General features: G+C 43.8%; 1 protein-coding gene across 3 annotated transcripts; it reads right to left on the bottom strand.

Annotated features, from left to right (window-relative positions):
- Positions 1–1,372: 1,372 nt before the first annotated feature.
- On the bottom strand, positions 1,373–20,947 carry LOC147113659 (ubiquitin-conjugating enzyme E2 D4-like). 3 transcript variants are annotated; one of them, XM_085994909.1, is made up of 8 exons: positions 20,763–20,945; positions 10,686–10,738; positions 6,655–6,718; positions 6,519–6,550; positions 6,344–6,421; positions 6,150–6,255; positions 4,851–4,944; positions 1,373–3,616 (listed from the first exon to the last, which is right to left on the bottom strand). In XM_085994909.1, coding segments are annotated over exons 3-8 (357 nt in total). In that variant the 5' UTR covers positions 6,656–6,718; positions 10,686–10,738; positions 20,763–20,945; the 3' UTR covers positions 1,373–3,570. The 3 variants fall into 3 exon arrangements, with proteins under 3 accessions (XP_085851035.1, XP_085851033.1, XP_085851034.1); XM_085994907.1 differs by lacking the exon at positions 10,686–10,738 and having other exon boundaries at positions 20,763–20,947; XM_085994908.1 differs by lacking the exons at positions 10,686–10,738; positions 20,763–20,945 and adding an exon at positions 10,410–10,671.
- Positions 20,948–21,256: the final 309 nt, after the last annotated feature.

Below are 21,256 nucleotides of genomic sequence, written 5' to 3'. Positions count from 1 at the left end.
CATCCCAGTACTCAAGCATTTATTGGTACAAAGCACCTATAACTCACTGATGCCCATGTACTTTGGTTAAGTCCTTTCAACTAGTCCCAGGGTGGCTGATGGCCAGCCCTCAAAGTCCCGCCAAGTCAGTCATATTTGCGGTTATGTTTATTATTCACTGGCACCTGCCGTTTGAATCTTGTGGGGCTGAAGGCTCATTGGTAGATAAATCCTAAATCAGAACACCTCTATCTATTCATATCAACTTCAGGTATGCGCAAATAAATTGGAATATGAATGATCCTTTATATGCACCTCCTGAAGTTGCACGCAGCCCACATTGAGAAAACATTCTCTAATCTACACAACACCCAGCTCTTTAGGAATAAGACTTTGTCCCAGATGGAATCATTCTGGTGAATCGGCACTGCATCCCCTCCAGCACCAATACATCCTTCCAGAGGGGCGGTGCCCATAACTGAAGGCAGTGTCCAGATGGGGTCTAACCAGCACTCTGTATAACTGTAACACAACTTTCACCTCTGTATGCCAGCCCTCTTTAGGTAAAGACCAGCATTCTATTAGGCTTTTTAATTACTTTTTGTACCTGTCCACTAGCTTTTAGTGGTTTCTGTACTTGGACTCTTAAATCTCTCTGCTCATCCACAGGTCCTAGCTTTTCATTTAGAAAATACTCTGATCTATCTTTCTTGGGTCCAAAGTAGATGACCTCACATTGAACTCCGTCTGCCATGGTTTTGCCCACTCGCTTAATATATCAATTACCTGTTACAACTTTCTGCTCCCATCTACACCATTTACTGTGCCACTTAACTTAGTGCGGTCAGCACACTTAGATAGACAGCTCTCTTAGCGCCTGCACGGGCCAAACGGCCTGTTTCGGTGCTGTAGGCTCTATGTAACTGATTCTATGTATTCCTTCATCCAAGTCATTAATACATATAGTGAAAAGCTGAAGGCCCAGCAGAGACCCCTGGGGGACCACCACTCGTCACATCCTGCCAATTCGAGTACATACCCATTATTCACTGCTCTTTCTCTCCTACCTCATCAGTTCCCTATTCAAGCCAATAGGTTGCCCCCAATTCCATGCCCTCTTATTTATGTTAACAGTCTCTTATGTGTAACCTTGTCAAATGCCTTCAGGAAATCTATATAAATAACATCCAGACACTCCCTTACCTACCACATTAGGTACCTCCACAAAATATTCAACTAGGTTTGTTAGACATAACCTCACCTTTAGGAATCTATGCTGGCTCTCTCCGATACAGCTACTTTCCTTGGTAAGATGCAAACAACTCGATAAGCAAAAGATTAATTCGTTGAGAGCTGCAATAGGTTTGCTGCACCAAAATATCGCAAAGTCACAAGCTTTCCAAGTTCCACTTTATATTTTTCATTGGAAACATCATTTTTTTGTTGTTGCAGATACCACACACACTATGTACACAGTACATGCATAGTTTGAAAATTCCAAAAGGCATCAGTTTTTACTATGTCGTCAGAAACTAGGGGAAAACACAAATATTAACACACCAGGATAAACACATCTGGACAAAATACATAGAATACAAACTTAAAACTGGTTCCGCAAATAACAGTTCCCAACTTGGACTAATTTTGTGAACTCTTTTATTTGGACAAAAGAGAGAGACGCACAAGCCGTGTGATTTTTAGGTTTTAACAAAAAAAATCCAAAAAAAAAATCAGAGATCCACAATTAACATCCATCAGTTATCAGAAGCGGAGCGAAGCCTCCTCCATGTGTTGCTTTTACAAGAAACTCCATTTCCCGTCTCACTGCTTTGCACTTTTTAAGCCCAGTGATTTCACTTCTGAAAAGCCAAACTGAAATTGCCTTGAAAAAGTTTTTTTTGAATATGACTAGTTGTCAATTTAATCCAGCTTCCGTACATCATGGGCCAGCCACTGTGGACACAAGTCTGAACAAAGCAAAATACTGCAGACACTGGGAATCTGAAATTAAAAAACGGAATATTCTGGAAACACTCAGCCGGTTAGGTAGCATCTGTGGAGAGAGGAAGGTAGGGTTCGCGTTTCAGGTCTGATGACCCTTCCTCAGAGGGTTCTGGCGAAGGGTTAAGAACTGAAACATTAACCCTACCTCAACAAAGCAGACTGAAATGAGCAGAAAACAGGCTTTTGACAAAGGGTAGGGGACAGATCACATAAAAAGACATGCACATTTCATGAAGTAAAATCAAAAATGCAGACTTCTGGAAGTTTCAGCAAGGATAAATATCTTTAAGACAGTCAGTTGCTGAAGCAGAAACATTAGAGAGAGGCTATTTTTTGTAAAACAAAGCGCTGGTAACACACTCCAAACATTTTAATTACAAGTGCAACAGTTCAGTTCTCTGCTGTTCAGATAAAAGGTGCATTTTGCAGTAATATTTTATACATAATGGTGTGAAGCTAACAGTTCAGATGTGAATTCAGGATTTGTAGTAAGCATCATACAATTCATGCTGTGAAATAAATTGTTATCCATGATTTTACCTAGATTCCAAATAATCCACAAAAACTTTAAAGACAAAAATGCCCCCTAAATTATCTCTGCAACAGTGGTTAAAGCTTAACAAATCCACCTAACTGGAAAACTGGTTGCGATTTCATTTACCCATCAATGTTAAGACCATTCACAATGTCACATTTATTTAAAATTAGATAAACACGGGCAAGCATGGCAAACAGAGCCCGGGGGGGGGGGGAGAAATCGATCTTGTAAATCAGTGTAATGGAAAATATGCAAGCAAGGGTACATTTTACCAGAGGTAGGTAATACTGTATATATGTCAAATATAAACAGCCAGCACCATATACACTTACAATTATCCCCCAATGAAAAGACATTTAAAACTAGATGAAATAACTATTACAATTGTAACATGGTAAAAAGGGGTAACTTTCAAGCTGTACGATATATTTGTTGCCCCGTAGTACAAGGCTCGCCGAGTGATCCAATTAATTGCATGAGTTAAAAAGACTGACTCAAAGTATAAACATCAGAATGATTCATCTCCTTCACTTCCAGTAAATGAGTGGAATGCAGCTATAATGGGCAGGCCCTCATTTACACCGGTCGGTATTTGGCAACAGCAATCACTGATGGCAACCAGGTTATTCCCATGTTTTACACAAATATTTTGGAACAAGTGTAGCAAAGTAAAAAGAAAAGGGTCTCAATACATGGTGTTTGTTAATACCAGACAAAAATGTAATGCATAGAATTGCAAAGCAGTTTTACTGGGGAACAGAGATCAGAATTAGCATTGGAATGCTCGTCAGAACAGGGAAAAAAAACCAGCATGTGGCATTTCATTAGTAAACTATTTGCCCCATTGCTCATTTTCTGCAAAAACAGTTTGTAGTTGAGTATAGACACAATGAGCATGTTTTCTATTTGCACTGTTTCAACTAAAGAAACTTTACAATACTCATCACCCACAATGAATATTTATTGTGAACTGCATGGGTTCCAATTGGAAAAAAAATGTTGCCACTTTTTCTTCTCTTGTGATGGTTGTAGTACAACTAACACCAATTCTACATTGCATACTTGTGAGTCCAGTCTCTTGCTTGCTTGTTGTATCTACCAAAAGTAAAACAAGCAACATCAACTTAGTGCAAAACACACTTATGAAAATAATAGATATTTGGGATTTAAGTCCATAGGTTTTAACAACTCTACCTCAAAAGATTTCCAACAGACCAACTTTATTAAAAGCACACGGTAAATTAATAAAATCTGTTATCTGCTTGAATTTAATACTGCTCTCAGCATCTAAACTGATGCTTCACCACACTCGAACACAATTTTAACAGGACGTCCTGGCATACCGGAGGGGAGCCCGGTGGTTAAATAATAGAGATAACGGAATCTCCAAATGACTGCAATGCTAATTGTTCTGCATTCCCCAATTTGCCTACTTCAATCCTCTCCATCAGCACTCATCGCCATTGGTCCTGCTGCCGGAATCAGCGGCCTCAGGAGCCCATTTAAACAGGTGGGCTCTCTGCTGATTTTAAGGTTGGTAGCTCCTCTGAGGTCAGTGTTGCGGAGGCCTCCCAATAGGCTTGCTGGAGGTTAGTCCTCGCTACCTTTCAGTGCTCAATCTGTAGCTAGGGAGCCCATGATTCAGGGGAACGTTTTAGGCCTTCCCCCTCAGACCCGTGGGTTGGTGCATGAAAAAGCCATGAGCTTTCAGAGGGGGTGATTTTGTCGATAGAATGACCAAACTCTGGAACAAACAAAAATATCGGGGGCAGCATGGAGTCACCCTACGGCCTCCCATTGTCCGCAGTGGATAGTGGGAGCGCAGGCCCACAGAAAGCATGTGCATTTGAGGGAGGCATTGGAGGGTAGTCAGGACTGGTCACAGTCTTCAGGGGAGGAACAAATCTTAGTTGGTCTCCCAGTTAAGTCGAGCACTGGGTCTGTGACTGACTCTAGCAATTCAATCAATCAGTGAAAATCATATAAATTGTAGTCTATGCACACCTAGTCAGATGCACCAAAGGTTCCCAAAATGCCTGTTTTCAAGAACCCAGAGGTTAAAAAAAGGGTGCATCAAGTTTGCTGAGACTCCAATAGAAAGTTATTTTCCCCCAGTTTATTTAAGCAACAGTAGTTACAGGCACTTCTCCAATTAGCTTTATAACATTCATACAATTTTACCAATTAACCAGCATATTTATAGGAGCAAAAGGCCATTGCTGGAGTGCATTCTTGCATTTTGATAAAACTATAAAATTTGTCAAACTTTTTTCCAGTTGATTAAACAGCATTCTTAGGTGATGTTTGCAATTCTACAGACAGTACTTACTTTTCCTTATCTGTTTTGTACATGTGTGCAATTTCTGGAACCAGTGGATCATCAGGATTAGGATCACACAACAGTGAGCAAATCGACAATAAAACTGTCAGGAAGGAAGAACAATGCCCATTACTCTCCAGTGTACTTTGCAAACCAGTGCAATTATTGAAAAGCAAACTGCACACATTTAGTTGGTGTAATTAACTAAGACACTGTACCAGACTAAAACCATAGGTGCAAAAGAAAGCAAAGGGCTTGCATTTATGTAGCACCTTTCAGGACATTCCAAAGTGCTTCACAGCCAATGAAGTACTTTTGAAGTGTAGTCACAGTTATGTAGGCAAACATGGCAGCCAATTTGTGCAGAGCACAGTCTCTCAAACAGCAATGAGATTAATGACCAGTTATTCTGTTTGTGATTTTGGTTGAGGGATGAATGTTGGCCAGGACACTCCCCTGCTTTTCTTCGAATAGTGCCATAGGATATTTTACATCCACCTCATAGGGCAGACGGGACCTCAGTTGAACATCTCATCTGAAGGATGGCACTTTCAACAATGCAGCACTCCTTCAGTACTGCAGTGAATAAAAGTAAAAAAGCTTTTCAGGTTTTGAATAATAGACATTTAGCACAGCAGGCATTTGGCCCATTGTGCCTGTGCCAGTGCTAGAACATCCACTAGATCCATCTACTGTAATCCCAGTTGCCTATCTTTAACTTAATACTTTTATTCCTTTTCTATTTTCTTTATCCATCTGATTCTGTTCTAGGTGTCGTTGTTGCCTCTGCCTCAATAGCCATTTGTGGCAAAGCACTCCATCTTCTAATAACTCTGGGAAATAGTTTTCTAACTTCACCCTTCATTCTTTTGATAATCCTCAGCACCTTACAGCCCTTAGACCAATTCACACCAGATCAGATCACACTCGGATTTCCAAAGTAAAGTCCACCCCCATTCTGCTCCAAGATGTGCCTTAACCCTCTGAACACTAATGTGACCTTTCGTCCTCTTACACTAGATATCAATGTGGTCTCTAAGTAGCCTTGCCAGTTGAATGCCAAAATTTATATTCTAAAGAGAGAACCATCAAGGGGGATGAATTGAGGCTGGCAAAATATCAGAACACTTTGTTAGTCTGAGCTTAGTTTGAAACCAGGTCTTTAAATTTCAACTGCTCTCCTTCAGTTTTCAAATGTTTACTTTGTTGAACAAAAAAAAGTTTGCTGAAATTACAAACAAAAGAGAGGACACATTACTAACATGAAAAGGATTCACTCAAATAAAATATCAAGAACATTGGCCCTACCTTTTGATATCGTTAATGCTGGTGACCACTGTGACCGCAGAATATCAAGACATATACTGCCATTGCTGTTTATGTTTGGATGATATATTTTTGTTGTAAATGCAACCTTTAAAGTATAAAAAGTTACCATTACACTCAGAGAAAAGTTCCCTTTATCCCCTCCCAAAGTGCAGAATGTCTTAAAGGCAGGTTACCTTTGGTGGTTTAAAAGGGTAATCTGTGGGGAACTGAATTGCAAGAAAGAAAACTCCTCCCTGATATGGACTGTCATACTGGGGAAGAAGAAAAACAAACCCACGCGTTAAACACAACCATGATTCGAGAAAAAACTTCAAGAAAATGTAAAATAAAGATTTATGAACTACTCACAGGTCCCATTATAGTAGCTTGCCAAGCGAACACTAAACATTGAAGGCAAGAGATATTAAGCAATATTTAGAACAAAGTCTCCTTCGAAAAATATTTTAAAAGTGTAAATTTTTTTTTAAAAAAACAACGCCCTTACTATCATCTCCCGCTGGACCTGCTGAACACTGAGCTGGTGGATCTCGTTGCAAGTCTTTTAATTCCTAAATGATCAAAAGAAAATATCATCGTTACTGCAGCAAAATCACCTCCCATGCAAAGAATTACGAAAGCACCTGCCTGACATGTTAGGCAGGGAGTGTGGTTTACACAAGCTTAGCTGCAAGAGTTTTTGAAAAATTTCTTTAAACTGATGCAATGTTGGGGGAAAAAATACACCACTTGCATTTGAATTAAAATACAAACTATGAATTTGGACCCGATTCAAACCCCGAGGCTGAAGAGTAAACACGGTGTCGAGAAGTCGAAGACTTGTCAATGCTCACAACATACTATGCCATATGCTGAGGGCCAAAACAGCAACAGCATTAAAAAGAAACAGTGATGCATAGCAAGACTACACAACACTGCAAGACTGAAAAATCAGTGAGGTGTGGTATTGCTCAGAATGGAAAAGAACTCAAATAAGTTTGTCCTCAATTGAATCTGCTTCAACTTCAAGTTGATATTTTTGTTAATTTAAAACAGAATAAATGTTAGATGCATTAGTACCTAAATAAATACTGTAAATATTTTCAGAATTAATTTCCCAGGACTTGTTTCACAATGTACTTTGTCCAAAAGGAGCAGTATGAATGTCATATAATGATTATATGGATTCCAATTCCAGGTACCTGACTTTAAGGGTCTACAGTATATGTACTGTGCATGTTTGCTATCTTTCAATGCAATCACATAGGGAAGAGAGCAGAGACACAAGTTTTGTAATGACCTGCTCATTACAGAGAGTAAAGACACCAACTGCTACACTAATCGGTTGCAGTGTTAGAGGGTAACTGCAACAAATATTTTGCTCCACCCACAAGCTGCCTTCCCCACGTGCAAGCCGTGAAGTAGTATTTATGCCCATCACAAACTGAACAATTTTTTGGGGTCTACTTGTAAACAAAACTGATTTCTTTTAGTGCCCAACTGTGATCAGCATTCAATAAATCGCTATGTGGTTGGAATCGAATACCCCTGGCAATCTGCCTATACATGATAGCAAAATACATATTACCGAGATAAATACTCATTGCTAACAAAGGTTAGGCAAACATAAAATCTCTTGGTCTCTAGTTCGAAGTACAATACTGACACCCCATCTTAGAAATGTAAATTTTTGTAAGCAGGGGGAAGGAACTTGACACTCTGGTGTTTGATTTGCACAATTTTCAAATCAAATCTTACCACAACAGAACTCAAAGTAATGTCTGATTAAGACCAGTCCAGCACAATGAGAGGTTTTATTTTGTATTTAACCAGTAGATCTCCCTGGTGTCACTCATGATTATTCTGGGACATGGATCAGGAAGTGGAACAGTTGAGTGGGAACGATGCACATGCAGGGGAGTAGAACTTTTGCCCAGGCAATGGAACGTGGGTCAGAGAGCAGAGCAGTTGGGTACAGTAGGAGCAGCAGCAGGACACTAGGCCAGAGAGGAAGCAGGGAAAGAGCAGGTTTGGTTTCCTGTTATTTGGCAACCAGGAATGGCAAAATCCAGCACTTGAGGGGAGCAGAGAACATTGAGGCGAGGGGTCGAGTTGTTCCCGAGACTAATGGTGAGAATAGCAGGTTCAATTCCCTACAATATACTTTACGTTCGCACGAGCGTGTGCACTCACTCAATTGCTCATAGGTGTTGGATGTTAAACTGTTTTATAAAGGACAACGGTGTACGTCATGTAATATACAATGGGTTGTTGTGCAAAGGAAAAGCTGTGTCAAATTAAGATTTTAAAAAAATCTAAATTATTAAGTAAAGGCAAGCTCAGGTCACTCAAGAGTTTAACGGTTTGCTCAGGGAAGTTTGCAAATTGTAAAGTTCTCATCAGATTCAGCTCCAGTAGTAACCAGTATTAAGTTTTTGTCTTTTCTGTAAAAAAAAAAATTGTTTTGTGTCTGTAACAAATTAAATGCCTTGTCAGCTGTGTTCATGCTATTTTTAATACTACAAGCCCATGAATATAGTTATTTACATTGTTTCCCCCCAAAGTTACCTCACATATTGATGAAAAGTTTATGCGTCACTCTTGTTTTTAGTGGGAGCAGATAATCTGACCAGTCATTGCCAGACCTGGGGAGTAATAGGGCTTACGAACAAGCCCAAGCATACTCAGAGAATGGCCCGTCTTGTTGTAGGTCATAAAAAAAGATTTTAAAAAATCCTTGCACCCTCCCCAACTCTAAAACACGGTAGTGTTCAGACCCAGAAGGGAGGCAAGCCTTCAGTTGCATTCTGGTAGTTGTAGCCAAGTGCTTGAAAAGAGTGGCATGGGTTCATTCCAGGAGTTGCAGTCTACTACCTGGTCGAGCCGCTTCATTCAGGGCATCTGATAGCTGGTCCAGTGACAGGCGCAAGAACTCCCAGGTGTCTGAAAGAGGGGCAGGCCTCCAGGGGAAAACATTTGTTAAGATTTCAAGCATTTAATAGGCAACTCTAAAGGTAATGGTTTTATCATCAATCTGTTGTTTCACGAGTAGCTCTTTTCTGAATGCTCAACCTTGATTTGTAGAAGTTGTACCGACTTGGTAGGTTTGCGGCCTGTTCAGTTCTGATTTGTTGCTGTTTTATAAATGACATTTTAGCCAATCAGGTGCAGGAGTGACACACATTGCAAGCATGAGGGATGGCACCACATACATACACACACACAAACTCCTGTGGCATTGCTCACAGTCAGAGGGTGTGCTGTTTTATAATGATTGGACTGGCACACCATGCAACTCACAATGGAGGAGTGGGCTGGACTGGGGGTAGCGAAGCTCCTGAAGTAGGTGTACTGGGGGAAGAGAGAGAAACAAACAGAGAGCACAGGAGAGATGGGTACTGAAAGCACTGTGTGAAAATGGGGGGTGGCGGGTAATGGGAAGAAAAAGAACACCGAATATGTGCAGCTAGAAGCAGTCCAGGACACATGGCTGGGCCTCCAGTACAGGCCCAGGTCTGGGAGAAGCCAGGCCAGAAATGAAGCAGTGGCACCAGCTGACAGCAGAAGGAAGGTGTTCCACCAGAAATGAGCAGCAGCAGAAATGTCAGGCAGCGAAGATACAGCTGAAGAGACATTATACTTCATTTAAGATTAGGTCCAAAATCTATCTGCACACAAGAGCTGCTAAATGTAGTTAACTTGGCAGCCTTATTTATTTATTTTTTTAAAGTTATTTATATTCAATGCAGCCTAGAATAATCATACGAAACAAAAAGCAAGTTATTGCAGCTGTCAAAATCTACCAGAATGAAATGAAGATGTGAAAGCGACTGATGAAACCAGGGAGCAATATGCAAAACTGTAATTTAATCAAGAAGTTCAGGTGACAACAAATAGAAGACTGCCACTTGAGTGATTTAAGTGATCATTTAGATCCCAGGAGCAATGATTGTAAACTGTACTGGTAGGGAACATTGCAAAACTTGTCCAATATACTAGTTTACAATGCAAATCAAGGATATACAAATCCAGCGATGAACATTTTGGGAATTCGGATGCATTGAGCGGACGGGTATTTAAGGAAAAACGAAAAGGGGATGTGCAAGTCCAGGAGACCAATAATTTCACATTGAAAGTATTTCCTTACAGTAACATTCTTGCTGATGGGATGAACTACAGCAGATTTACAAAACAAAATACTGTATTGTACATCTCCCTAATAGCTCAGCTGGTAAAGGCAGAGTGTGACTGAGCTATACCTACCAGAAGGTCCCAGATTCGATTCCCAGTCTCTGCTGAGTGAGCTGATCCCAGCCGGGGTGGCAGGAGGGGCCCTCAGCACCCATGGGCTAGGGAAGGGTAAAATCAGCCAGGGTTCCAGGTCCTGATCAGTTTTCCCCCTGCTGTAAAGTGCGTGTGTGGACAGGATCGGGCTCAGCTGTGATGCCCCTTACTGTCGAACAGCTTGCCAAAACCCACTGTCTAGGTTCACATATGAAGAATGGCCACTTGAGCGAGGTATCGGGTGGTGACCAGTACCTGTTGAACTGTACCCCAGCATGAGTCAGTGCCTTCAGTAGAGGGGGTGATAACTGGAGAGGAAAAATAAGTTTTTTTACATAAACATTGTACAAAAATAAGGAGATTCATCCTTAATTTCCAATGCTGTTGGTAGAAGCAAACGATACTCTACCTAGTTAGTAAAAGTGGTCTTTTTCTGTGTAATTTCCAGCAGAGTAACACTCCTGCTACCTTGCCTCGGCTACCATTTCCAGTGTAGGCAAGCTGAGCAGATTGCTGCTGTGTGTTTGTCCACCTGCAGCCTGACCCCATTGCACAGGCTACCTAAAAGGACAAATACAGGTGTGAAAGGCTCACTCACTGTCTCAAACAAATTGATCTAAAAAGAGGGGCAGAGCCAAGTGAGTTACAGGTGCACTACAGAAACTAAGTAACCTCAAGGAGCAAAGATATGTGCATATCAAAATTATTAAGATGCACTACTTCAAGAAAATGCCACTATTAAAATGTGGATGAAGAGAGCAAACTGCAGCTTGACCCCATTATCAAATCAGTGACGGAAACAAGACTAAGCCGGTCATAGGTCGCAGGACAATCTGCTACATTAGAGAACGATGCCTTATTTAAAATTCAAAAGCCAGCTTCAAGGAATTTACAATGAAGCTCATACAGTTTATAGAATCATAGAATAGTATAGCACAGGAGATGGCCATTTGGCCCATCGAGTCTGTGCCGGCTCTTTCGAAGAGCAATCCGGTTAGTCCCACTCTTTCCCCATATCCCTACAATTTTTTTCTCCTTCAAGTATTTATCCAATTCCCTTTTGAAAGCTACTATTGAATCTGTATCCACCACCCTATCAGGCAGTGCATTCCAAATCCTAACCACTCGTTGCGTAAAAAGGTTTTTCCTCCTGGCGTCTGATGCTTTTGGCAATCCCCTTAAATCTGTGCCCTCTGGTTATCGACCCTTCAGCCGTTGGAAACAGTTTCTCTTTATTTACTCTAAACCCTTCAAGATTTTGAACACCTCTATTAAATCTCCTCTTAGCCTTCTCTTCTCCAAGGAGAACAACCCCAACTTCTCCAGTCTATTCATGTAACTGTAATCCCTCATCCCTGGAACCATTCTAGTCAATCTCTTCTGCACCCTCTCCAAAGCCTTCACGTCCTTCCAAAAGTGTGGTGCCCAGAATTGGACACAATACTCCAGCTGGGTCAGGCAAATGTTTTATACAGGTTTAGCATAACTTCCTGGTTTTTGTGCTCTATGTCTCTATTTATAAAGCTCAGGGATCCCAAATGCTTTATTAACTGCTTTGTTAACCTGTCCTGCAACCTTCAAAGATTTGTGCACAAACACCCCAAGGTCTCTCTGTTCTTCCCCGCCACCAGCCCCCCCCCCCCCCCCCCATTAAAATTGTACCCTTTAGCTTGTATTGTCTCTCCTCATTCTTCCTACCCAAATATATCACCTCACACTTTTCTGCGTTGAATATTATCTGCCACGTGGCTGCCCATTCTACCAGTCTGTCTGTCCTCTTGAAGTCTATTACTATTTTCCTCATTCTGTGAGATGGAAGTACCAAACATGACTCAAATTATTTGCCAAAAATATTGTACCCCACCTATCCATTAGTATTAAATCTCAGTTCAACAGAAGTTGACTCTCGCATCCCACAATGGTTCTATCTATAAAAACAGGAAAACTAATTTCTACATGATTTATTAGTGCCAGGAAGTCTAACTGGATATACAATACTCGACATAGCCTAACCAAGCACCGTTAAAATAATACAAAGTTTAACCATATACTAGTTAATCTCTTGTGGTGTTGCTTACGGCAAGTGAAAAAAAACATGGTTTCTAAGAACAGGAGCGTTATACCACATAGCAGTTTGCCAAGCTGAATGTTGTCTCTTGTGACTGGTGCTACAGGGGGCTGGAAAGTTAATGGGAGGTACAATTAGGAACACCGAGGAAGCATGGGCAGTGACTAAGGATTTGGGCGAGAAGTTGAGGGGAGCCATACGTACTGACAAACAGTGCGTTAAGTATAGTGGTTTTAAAAACTGTGTTTTATCAATTTGTCCCATTTTCCTCGACCTTTTTGCTTGGAAGGGCCGTTCACTGCTTTAGCTATTCACGTGTTCTCTGTTTAACATCTTCAATTTCATTGACGCTTTTTTCCGTTGTCTTGAGAAGACCGTTTACATTATCTAACAATCTCCTGCTCGGCTTTTAGCGTCCGTTTGCTGGCTTGCCTTTTCCTCCCCTGATTCTATTAAAATGCTTCTTCATGATGTCCTGAAGGGGGGCCTGGCCCAAAACACTGACCCACCTGTTCTCTCCATGTAAGCTGACTGACCTGCTAATGTGGTTCCGGCATTTGCAGTTTTTGGCTTTTCGTCTGTTCTGTTGGACTTACAGTTGCTGTAGCTGTTGACAAAGTGCTAGGCAGAGCTGGCCGTCAATCATGTTGTAATAAGCCAATCAGGTACAAAGAATATGCCTAGAATAAATTTGCCTGGACCAGCCAAAAAGTGACTTTGATTCAGCATTACAGGAGAGTGCACTATATCCAATTATATACAAGAGATTGATAGATATTAGTCCTTCACAAACTAATAGGATTTCCAAAATTAATCATAACTGGTCTCTAGCATTCTCTGTAGTACTTTGATAAAGGAATATTTAACAATGTACACTTGGATTTATACTTCAGAATGTTTTTTTAAGTCTACATCTTTTACGATGCAAAACTAATACTTTGCATGCAAGTGACGTAAAAGAAAAAAAAACTGTCCTTCAAATAATGAAAATATGACAATCTACTGGGGCACTTATATCTGAAATCTTGCGGATGGAAAATGTGTCATGGCCTAAGTGCGACATACAAGATCATTGATGGTTTCCATCAGTCTCATGAGCAAAGGCATTTTAGGAGAACAAAGTTTTATTTTGGTGGAATTTGTGCTCAATTAAGGTAATGAGCATGAGTCTGTGGAATGGAACACACTCACTTTGGGAGGCTAGTGCCAGCACACACACATTCACAGATAGAGAGTAAAGCTCTCCATTCTGCTCCAACATACCTGTAACCCAGCCTTAGGTGGTCACATACCTACTGCACCCTCCAGTTCTTTGACAACTCGTTTCCAAAAGTTTTCATAAAATTATGCTTCGTGCCTCTATCAGTATCTTCAGTGTTCTGGGATGTGCACCGTCTCAACTGATGATTTTTCTACCATCAGTCACATAAGGTTTAATATTTTATTTTTTCAACATTATCTCCAGTCAGGGCTCTTACACATGGTCATGTACTTTTACAGTCCAACTTTCAACTTCCTCTGTAAAAACTGAGCCACAATAGTTAAGCATCTGACATTTCCTGCCAAATACAAGATGGCCCCTTTGTCTTGAAATGGACCCATCGTTTAACTATCCTTTTGCTTGTGTGTTTATAAAAGCCCCCATTATTTTCCTCTGTTGACTGCCAGTCTTCTTTCATACTCCTAGTCTTCCTCTCACTTTTTGCTCCCTTGCTATACTTTTTAAATCAATCATCGCAGTGCATTCTTCCCCAGTATTTTTTAAAAATTTGTTCATGGGATCTGGGTGTCGCTGGCGAGGCCAATATTTAGTTGCCCTCGAGGAGGGTGGTGGTGAGCCACCTTCTTGAACCGCTGCAGTCAGTGTGGTGAAGGTACTCCCACAGTGCTGTTATGGCGGGAGTTCCAGGATTTTGACCCAGTGACGATGAAGGAATGGCGACATACTTTCAAGTCAGGATGGGTGTGCAACTTGGAGGGGAACTTGGAGGTGGAGGTGTTCCCATGTGCCTGCTGCTCTTGTCCTTCTAGGTGGTACAGGTCGTGGGTTTGGGAGGTGCTGCCCAAGAAGCCTTGGCGAGTTGCTGCAGTGCATCTTGTAGATGGTACACACTGCAGCCACGGTACGCTGGTGGTGGAGGGAGTGAATGTTTAAGGTGGTGGATGGGGTGCCAATCAAGCAGGCTGCTTTGTCTTGGATGGTGTCGAGCTTCTTGAGTGTTGTTGGAGCTGCACTCATCCAAGCAAGTGGAGAGTATTCCATCACACTCCTTACTTGTGCCTTGTAGATGGTGGAAAGGCTTTGGGGAGTCAGGAGGCGAGATACTCGCCACAGAATACCCAGCCTCTGACCTGCTCTTATTGCCACAGTATTTATGTGGCCGGTCCACTTAAGTTTCTGGTCAATGGTGACCCCCAGGATATTGATGGTGGGGGATTCTGCGATGGTAATGCCATTGAATGCCAAGTGACGGTGGTTAGACGCTCGTTTGTTGGAGATCGTCATTGCCTGGCACTTGTGTGGCACGAATGTTACCTGCCACTTATCAGCCCAAGCCTGAATGTCGTCCAGGTCTTGCTGCATGCGGGCATGGACTACTTCATTATCTGAGGAGTTGCGAATGGCACTGAACACTGTGCAGTCATCAGCAAACATCCCCACTTCTGACCTTATGATGAAGGGAAGGTCATTGATGAAGCAGCTGAAGATGGTTGGGCCTAGGACACTGCCCTGAGGAACTCCTGCAGCGATGTCCTGGGGCTGTGATGATTGTCCTTCAACCACCACAACCATCTTCCTTCGTGCTAGGTATGACTCCAGCCAGTGGAGAGTTCCCCTCCATCGCCCCCCCCGGACTTCAGTTTTACTGGGGCTCCTTGATACCACACTCGGTCAAATGCTGCCTTGATGTCAAGGGCAGTCACTCTTACCTCACCTCTGGAATTCAGCTCCTTTGTCCATGTTTGGACCAAGGCTGTAACTAGGTCTGGAGCCAAGTGGTCCTGGCGGAACCCAAACTGGGCATCAGTGAGCAGGTTATTGGTGAGTAAGTGCTGCTTGATAGCACTGTTGCCGACACCTTCCATCACCTTGCTGATGATTGAGAGTAGACTGATGGGGTGGTAATTGGCCGGATTGGATTTGTCCTGTTTTTTGTGGACAGGACATACCTGGGCAGTTTTCCACATTGTCGGATAGATGCCAGTGTTATAGCTGTACTGGAACAGCTTGGCTAGAGGCGCGGCTAGTTCTGGAGCACAAGTCTTCAGCACGACAGCTGGGATGTAGTCGGGGCCCATAGCCTTTGCTGTATCCAGTGCCCTCAGCCGTTTCTTGATATCACGTGGAGTGAATCGAATTGGCTGAAGACTGGCTTCTGTGGTGGTGCGGACCTCAAGAGGAGGCCGATATGGATCATCCACTCGGCACTTCTGGTTGAAGATGGTTGCAAACGCTTCAGTTTTGCCTTTTGTACTCACATGCTGGGCTCCACCATCATCGAGGATGGGGATATTCATGGAATCTCCTCCTCCCGTTAGTTGTTTAATGGTCCACCATCATTTACGACTGGATGTGGCAGGACTGCAGAGCTTTGATCTGATCCGTTGATTGTGGGATCGCTTAGCCTTGTCTATAGCACGCCGCTTCCGCTTTTTAGCTGTGTTGCAGCTTCCCCAGGTTAGCACTGCATTTTTAGGTACGCCTGGTGCTGCTCCTGGCATGCTCTTCTACACTCCTTATTGAACCAGGGTTGGTCCCCTGGATTGATGGTAATGGTAAAGTGAGGGATATGCCATACCATGAGGTTACAGATTGTGGTGGAATACAATTCTGCTGCTGCTGATGGCCCACAGCGCCTCACTGACACCCAGTTTTGAGCTGCTAGATCTGTTCTTAATCTATCCCGTTTAGCAGTGGTAGTGCCACACAGCACAATGGAGGGTGTCCTCAGTGTAAAGACGGGACTTTGTCTCCACAATGGCTGTGCGGTGGTCATGGCTACCAATGCTGTCATGGGCAGATGTGTCTGCGACAGGTAGATTGGCGAGGACAAGGTCAAGTAGGTTTTCCTCCCTCATGTTAGTTTTCTCTCACCACCTGTCACAGGCCCAGACTGGCAGCTATGTCATTCAAGACTCGGCCAGTAGTGGTGCTACCGAGCCACTCTTGGTGATGGACATTGAAGTGCCCCACCCTCAGTGCTTCTTCCAAGTGGTGTTCAACATGGAGTACTGATTCATCAGCTGAGGGAGGGCAGTAGGTGATAATCAGCAGGAGGTTTCCTTGCCCATGCTTGACCTGAAGCCACGAGACTTCATGGGGTCCGGAGTCAATGTTGATGACTCCCAGGGCCACACCTTCCCGAGTGTATACCACTGTGCCACCACCCCTGGTGGGTCTCTCCTGCCGGTGGGACAGGACATACCCAGGAATGGTGATGGAGGAGTTTGGGACATTGGCTGAAAGGTATGATTCTGTGAGTATGACTATGTCAGGCTGTTGCTTGACTAGTCTGTGGGACAGCTCTCCCAATTTTGGCACAAGTCCCCAGATGTTGGTGAGGAGGACTTTGCAGGGTCAACTGGGCTGGTTGTGCCGTTGTCGTGTGCGTAGCCAGTGCTGAGGTCGATGCCAGGTGGTCCGTCCGGTTTTATTCCTATTGTTTATCGTAGCGTTTTTTTTTTACATCGGAGTGGCTTGCTCGGCCATTTCAGAGGGCAGGTAAGAGTCATCCACATTGCTGTGGGTCTGGAGTCACATATAGGCCAGACCAGGTAAGGACGGCAGATTTCCTTCCCCAAAGGACATTTGTGAACCAGATGGGTCTTTACGACAATCCGATAGTTTCATGGTCACCATTACTGATACTAGCTTTTTATTCCAGATTTATTTAATTAACTGAATTTAAATTCCCCAGCTGCTGTGGTGGGATTTGAACTCAATTCTCCGGATCATTAGTCCAGACTCTGGATGACTCGTCCAGTAACATACCACTATGCCACCATACCCTTATCATATGCCTCTTTGGCGGGGGGGGGGGGGTGGGGGTGGGGAAACAGGGACACAGACTTAGTTTTTGGTCTAAGCTCCTTTTTTATCTGTAGAATCCCAGCTTATACAACCCCCTTACTTGTACTCAATGTATTTAACCTGTACCATATCCATATACTGCATTTAAACATCTCACACTGTTGGTCCACTGCTAATCTGCCCTTTATTCAAATGAGAATCTGAGCAAGGTCTAATGAACTAATTGCCAGTCCAATACTTTCTTTATCTATTTTCAATATAAACCTGATTAGTTATGGCTACTTCCTTGTTCTGCTTTGCCACACAGATCTCTGCACCTTTGTTGGATTTGTAACAGTGTTAATACAGTCTCAGCATCCTTCCCTATTTTGACCCCAGTCTATCTTGGGACAGACAAGTCCCCCAGTCGAAACCTTTTATCTTAGTTTTTCCTTCACTTTCTTTTTCTTTAACCTCTCCGTGTGCCCTAAACTACATCTTTCCACATCTCCCTTGAGCTTACTATTTTAGACAACTGTGTCTCTTAACCTCTCCAAACATGCTACACGACTTTCTCAGCTCCCTGCCTTACTAATTTAAAATCTGACCAATTTACATTCTCTGCCAGGTCACAGGCACCAGTTTGGCTTTGTGAAACCCATCCCAACTATCGAGCCTCCCCACCCCACCCCAGAAATCTGAAACCTTCTCTTCCACGTCTGTCAATTGATGTCCAATCTGCTTCTCTCAAACTCTTTTTGGAAGATTTATATCCTGAACTTCCCTCGACCACCGGTTCCAAAGTGAACCTCAATCTGAAGTTGATTACACTCCCTCCCCCGCCTTCCTGCATATTCTCCACTCGCACCATTATGTCACTTACCATGACACTTGGAAGGCTGCAATCCATTTGGGGAGCCTGGCCACAACTGCAGAAAAAAAGCTATCTATCCTTCAAATAGCAGAATTCCCTAAACTACTGCTTGCCTTTTTGTGACAGCACTACTTCTTCTCACCTGGATAACTACTTGCTCCACAGTACTAGGTTGTAATTCCTCCCCCTGCATCACCGTATTTGTTTGCATCATAGGAATTCAGCATTGTATAGCCATCAGACAACTTCAGACCATTCAACATTTCTTGCACAATCTCTATGCCAACTCTGCACTCCTCACAGGAGATGGTCACCCAGATATCTTTCTCTCCCTCACTATTCCTCTCTAGATTTTGGGGGGGGGGGGGGGGGGAGGGGGAACAAGAGGGGTGACCATATCATGCAGTGTGCATTCCAGGAACCTGTCCTCTTGCTACATAGTGTGGAGTGTCTCTAACCATTTCTCAAAGTGAGCAACTTCAAGCTTGGGCATGTCCACCTGAAGATATTTCCTGCATCTGTGGTTTTCCTGGACGTTCATGGGTTGCAGAAATTTTCATAGCATGCAAGTTCCACACCACTCATTTCCACTGCCCTGCCACATCAAATGCACCCAAGGACCAAACTAAAGTCGTTTTGTGCTAACTCCAAATCAGCGTCAATACTCCCTCCAGCTCATTCGGCTGCTCTCTCTCCCTCAACTCAAATGCCCCGTTCTGGTATAATCCACTCATTCCAGTTCAGGCCAAACTCTCTCTGCTCACGCAGCTTTCCTCTTGTAGCTTGGCAGTCCTGGAGTGGGGCCTGAACCTACAACCTTCAGGATTGCGTCAAACTGAATCAGACTAATACTGACATTACACAAGGTTAGCATCTCAGAAATGATTAATGTGAAAACTTGCAGATTGCAAAAGAGAATGAGCATTAGAATGCAGAATATGCAGATTACACGATTTCCCATAAAATGATGATGCACTTCACCCATAAGCAATATTTGGTCTGTGAAGCCACCAACTACAGTTTACCGTACTGGAAGGTGTATTTTTATAGAACTTTCTTAAGCTGCATTTTAACATGGTTTCCACATAGGCAAGAGAGCCTCAGAAGTCCAGTGATATGACCAGATATTTCTTTAAAAAAGACTATATTTAGAAATTAAAATGAATAAAATTCATCATCACTGCCCTGGCACATTGATTTTTGGGGGGCAGAAAATACTTAAACTAGCCTGGTGCACCTCCAGCCCATGACATCTGACAGTACCAGTGCTAGCTGCAGAGTGGGGTTTGGTCCCGAGTGAAAACAAGCAGCCGGCTTGCTCAACACAATCACATTTTAAACAGTGACCTAGACAAGGTAACAGGAGCAACACAGCAGTGCATTTCCTAATCTCAAATCTGCATCAGGCTGTTGGCAGCAGAAATGGAAACGTTACCAATTCTACCACCCATTAAGGAATATTGCTCCTTCAACGTGACACATCTACTACACTTCAAAAGTAGTTTCATCTGGCTTGGCATTGCAGCAATCACCACGGTGAGCAGCTTTGCTGTCCAATATTCCGTACACTGGTACGAACACAAACCCCCTTTCAGCTTTTCTTCCCCAAAAAATAAATCCAATTTCAAGCTGCCCATAATCCTCTTTCATTTGTCCCTCTAAACAGCAAGTGTACAGAAGAACGAGAGAGTTCCCACTGCCGGGGTAGGAAAGGGAAAACTTTTCATATCATTGAAGTTAACACAGAAACAGCTCGGCTGTCCTCAAACTGGGAAAGGTTTGAATCTCAGATGCAAATATGGTAAATAATAAAAAGCAACATTTCCTGTTGGCCTGGTAAAGGGAATCAGGGAAAAGGGTGGCGTTTGTAGCAGCAGCTGGTGACAGGGTTTCGGGACGGTGCCAGTCCCGGATTGATGGTAAATACAAATATGGATGCTTTTTAAATAACTCACCAGGCACAAGTCATACCCAACTCTGGGGGCCATTGGCCTGGACAGGGTTCATACTCTAAGCCGAGGCCCCGGCACACAGACGGCAGCAGCAGCCCCGAGCCCTTTGTGAGATCGCCGGGACGCGGCTCATTATCCCCCCTTGCGTCGCAAATAAAAACCCTTTCACCCGGCTCGTAGGGCCCGCATTCGGCCGCCGTGGAGGCCCAAGGCCCGCGGGCGGGAGTGAGGGCCCGAGGCTCGGGGCACTCACACTCCGAGGGCCACAAGCCCCAGCCCCTCCTCTCCTCCGCCCGTGAACAATGAAAGCGCGGCCCGTGGCCGGCCGCCTGCTGCTGTGTCCGGCTGAGCGGCCAGCTCGAGGCCTGGGCCCGGGCCTCGGTTACCAGGGGAGGGTTGATGCGGGGGTGGGAGGGGAGAGCCTTACCTTCTCTATCCGTCTCTTGGCCATGATGTGCGGGGACGAAGAGTCGGAGCGCTGTCCTGTCACTGCCCAGGAGGCTGCGGCTTCCACTGTCGCCTTCTCCTCACACTCGCTCCGCTTCCGCTTTCAGCCTGACAAGGGAGCAGCGTCGACGCGCATGCGTGGCAACTGCGGCGGCGGCCCCCCCATGCAGGCTGGGAGTTGCGGTTCTTCTCGCGCGGGTTCGCCTGAGGGCGATGCGTGCTCGAACTACATTTCCCAGAATGCCTCGCGAGGCTCACAGTGCAGTGGGAGGCCAGTGGACCACCGACATGGGATTGGCCTCACAGAAACAGGCCATTCGGCCCAACGGGTCCATGCCAGTGTTTATGCTCCACACGAGCCTCCTCCCACCCCACCTCATCTATTCCTTGTCTCCCTCATCTTATCTAGCTTCCCACATTACAACAGTGACTCCACATCAAAGGTACTTTATTAGCTGTAAAGCGCTTTGAGAC

This window comes from Somniosus microcephalus, chromosome 8 (assembly GCF_052327205.1).
Source record: "Somniosus microcephalus isolate GS21.2 chromosome 8, FLI_Smic_1.0, whole genome shotgun sequence".
NCBI lineage: Eukaryota > Metazoa > Chordata > Chondrichthyes > Squaliformes > Somniosidae > Somniosus > Somniosus microcephalus.
Note: the sequence above shows the minus strand (reverse complement) of the source record. Positions and strands in the feature narration are given on the sequence as shown.

Bases quoted from the DNA above. Each gene is read 5' to 3' on its own strand.
- LOC147113659 (XM_085994907.1), bottom strand. From the start codon at position 20,786: ATGGCCAAGAGACGGATAGAGAAG. The intron at 6,719-20,762 runs GTAAGGCTCTCC...TTGATCATTTAG, and splicing joins CCAAGAGACGGATAGAGAAG to GAATTAAAAGACTTGCAACG. The intron at 6,422-6,518 runs GTGAGTAGTTCA...CTTCTTCCCCAG, and splicing joins AAGCTACTATAATGGGACCT to TATGACAGTCCATATCAGGG.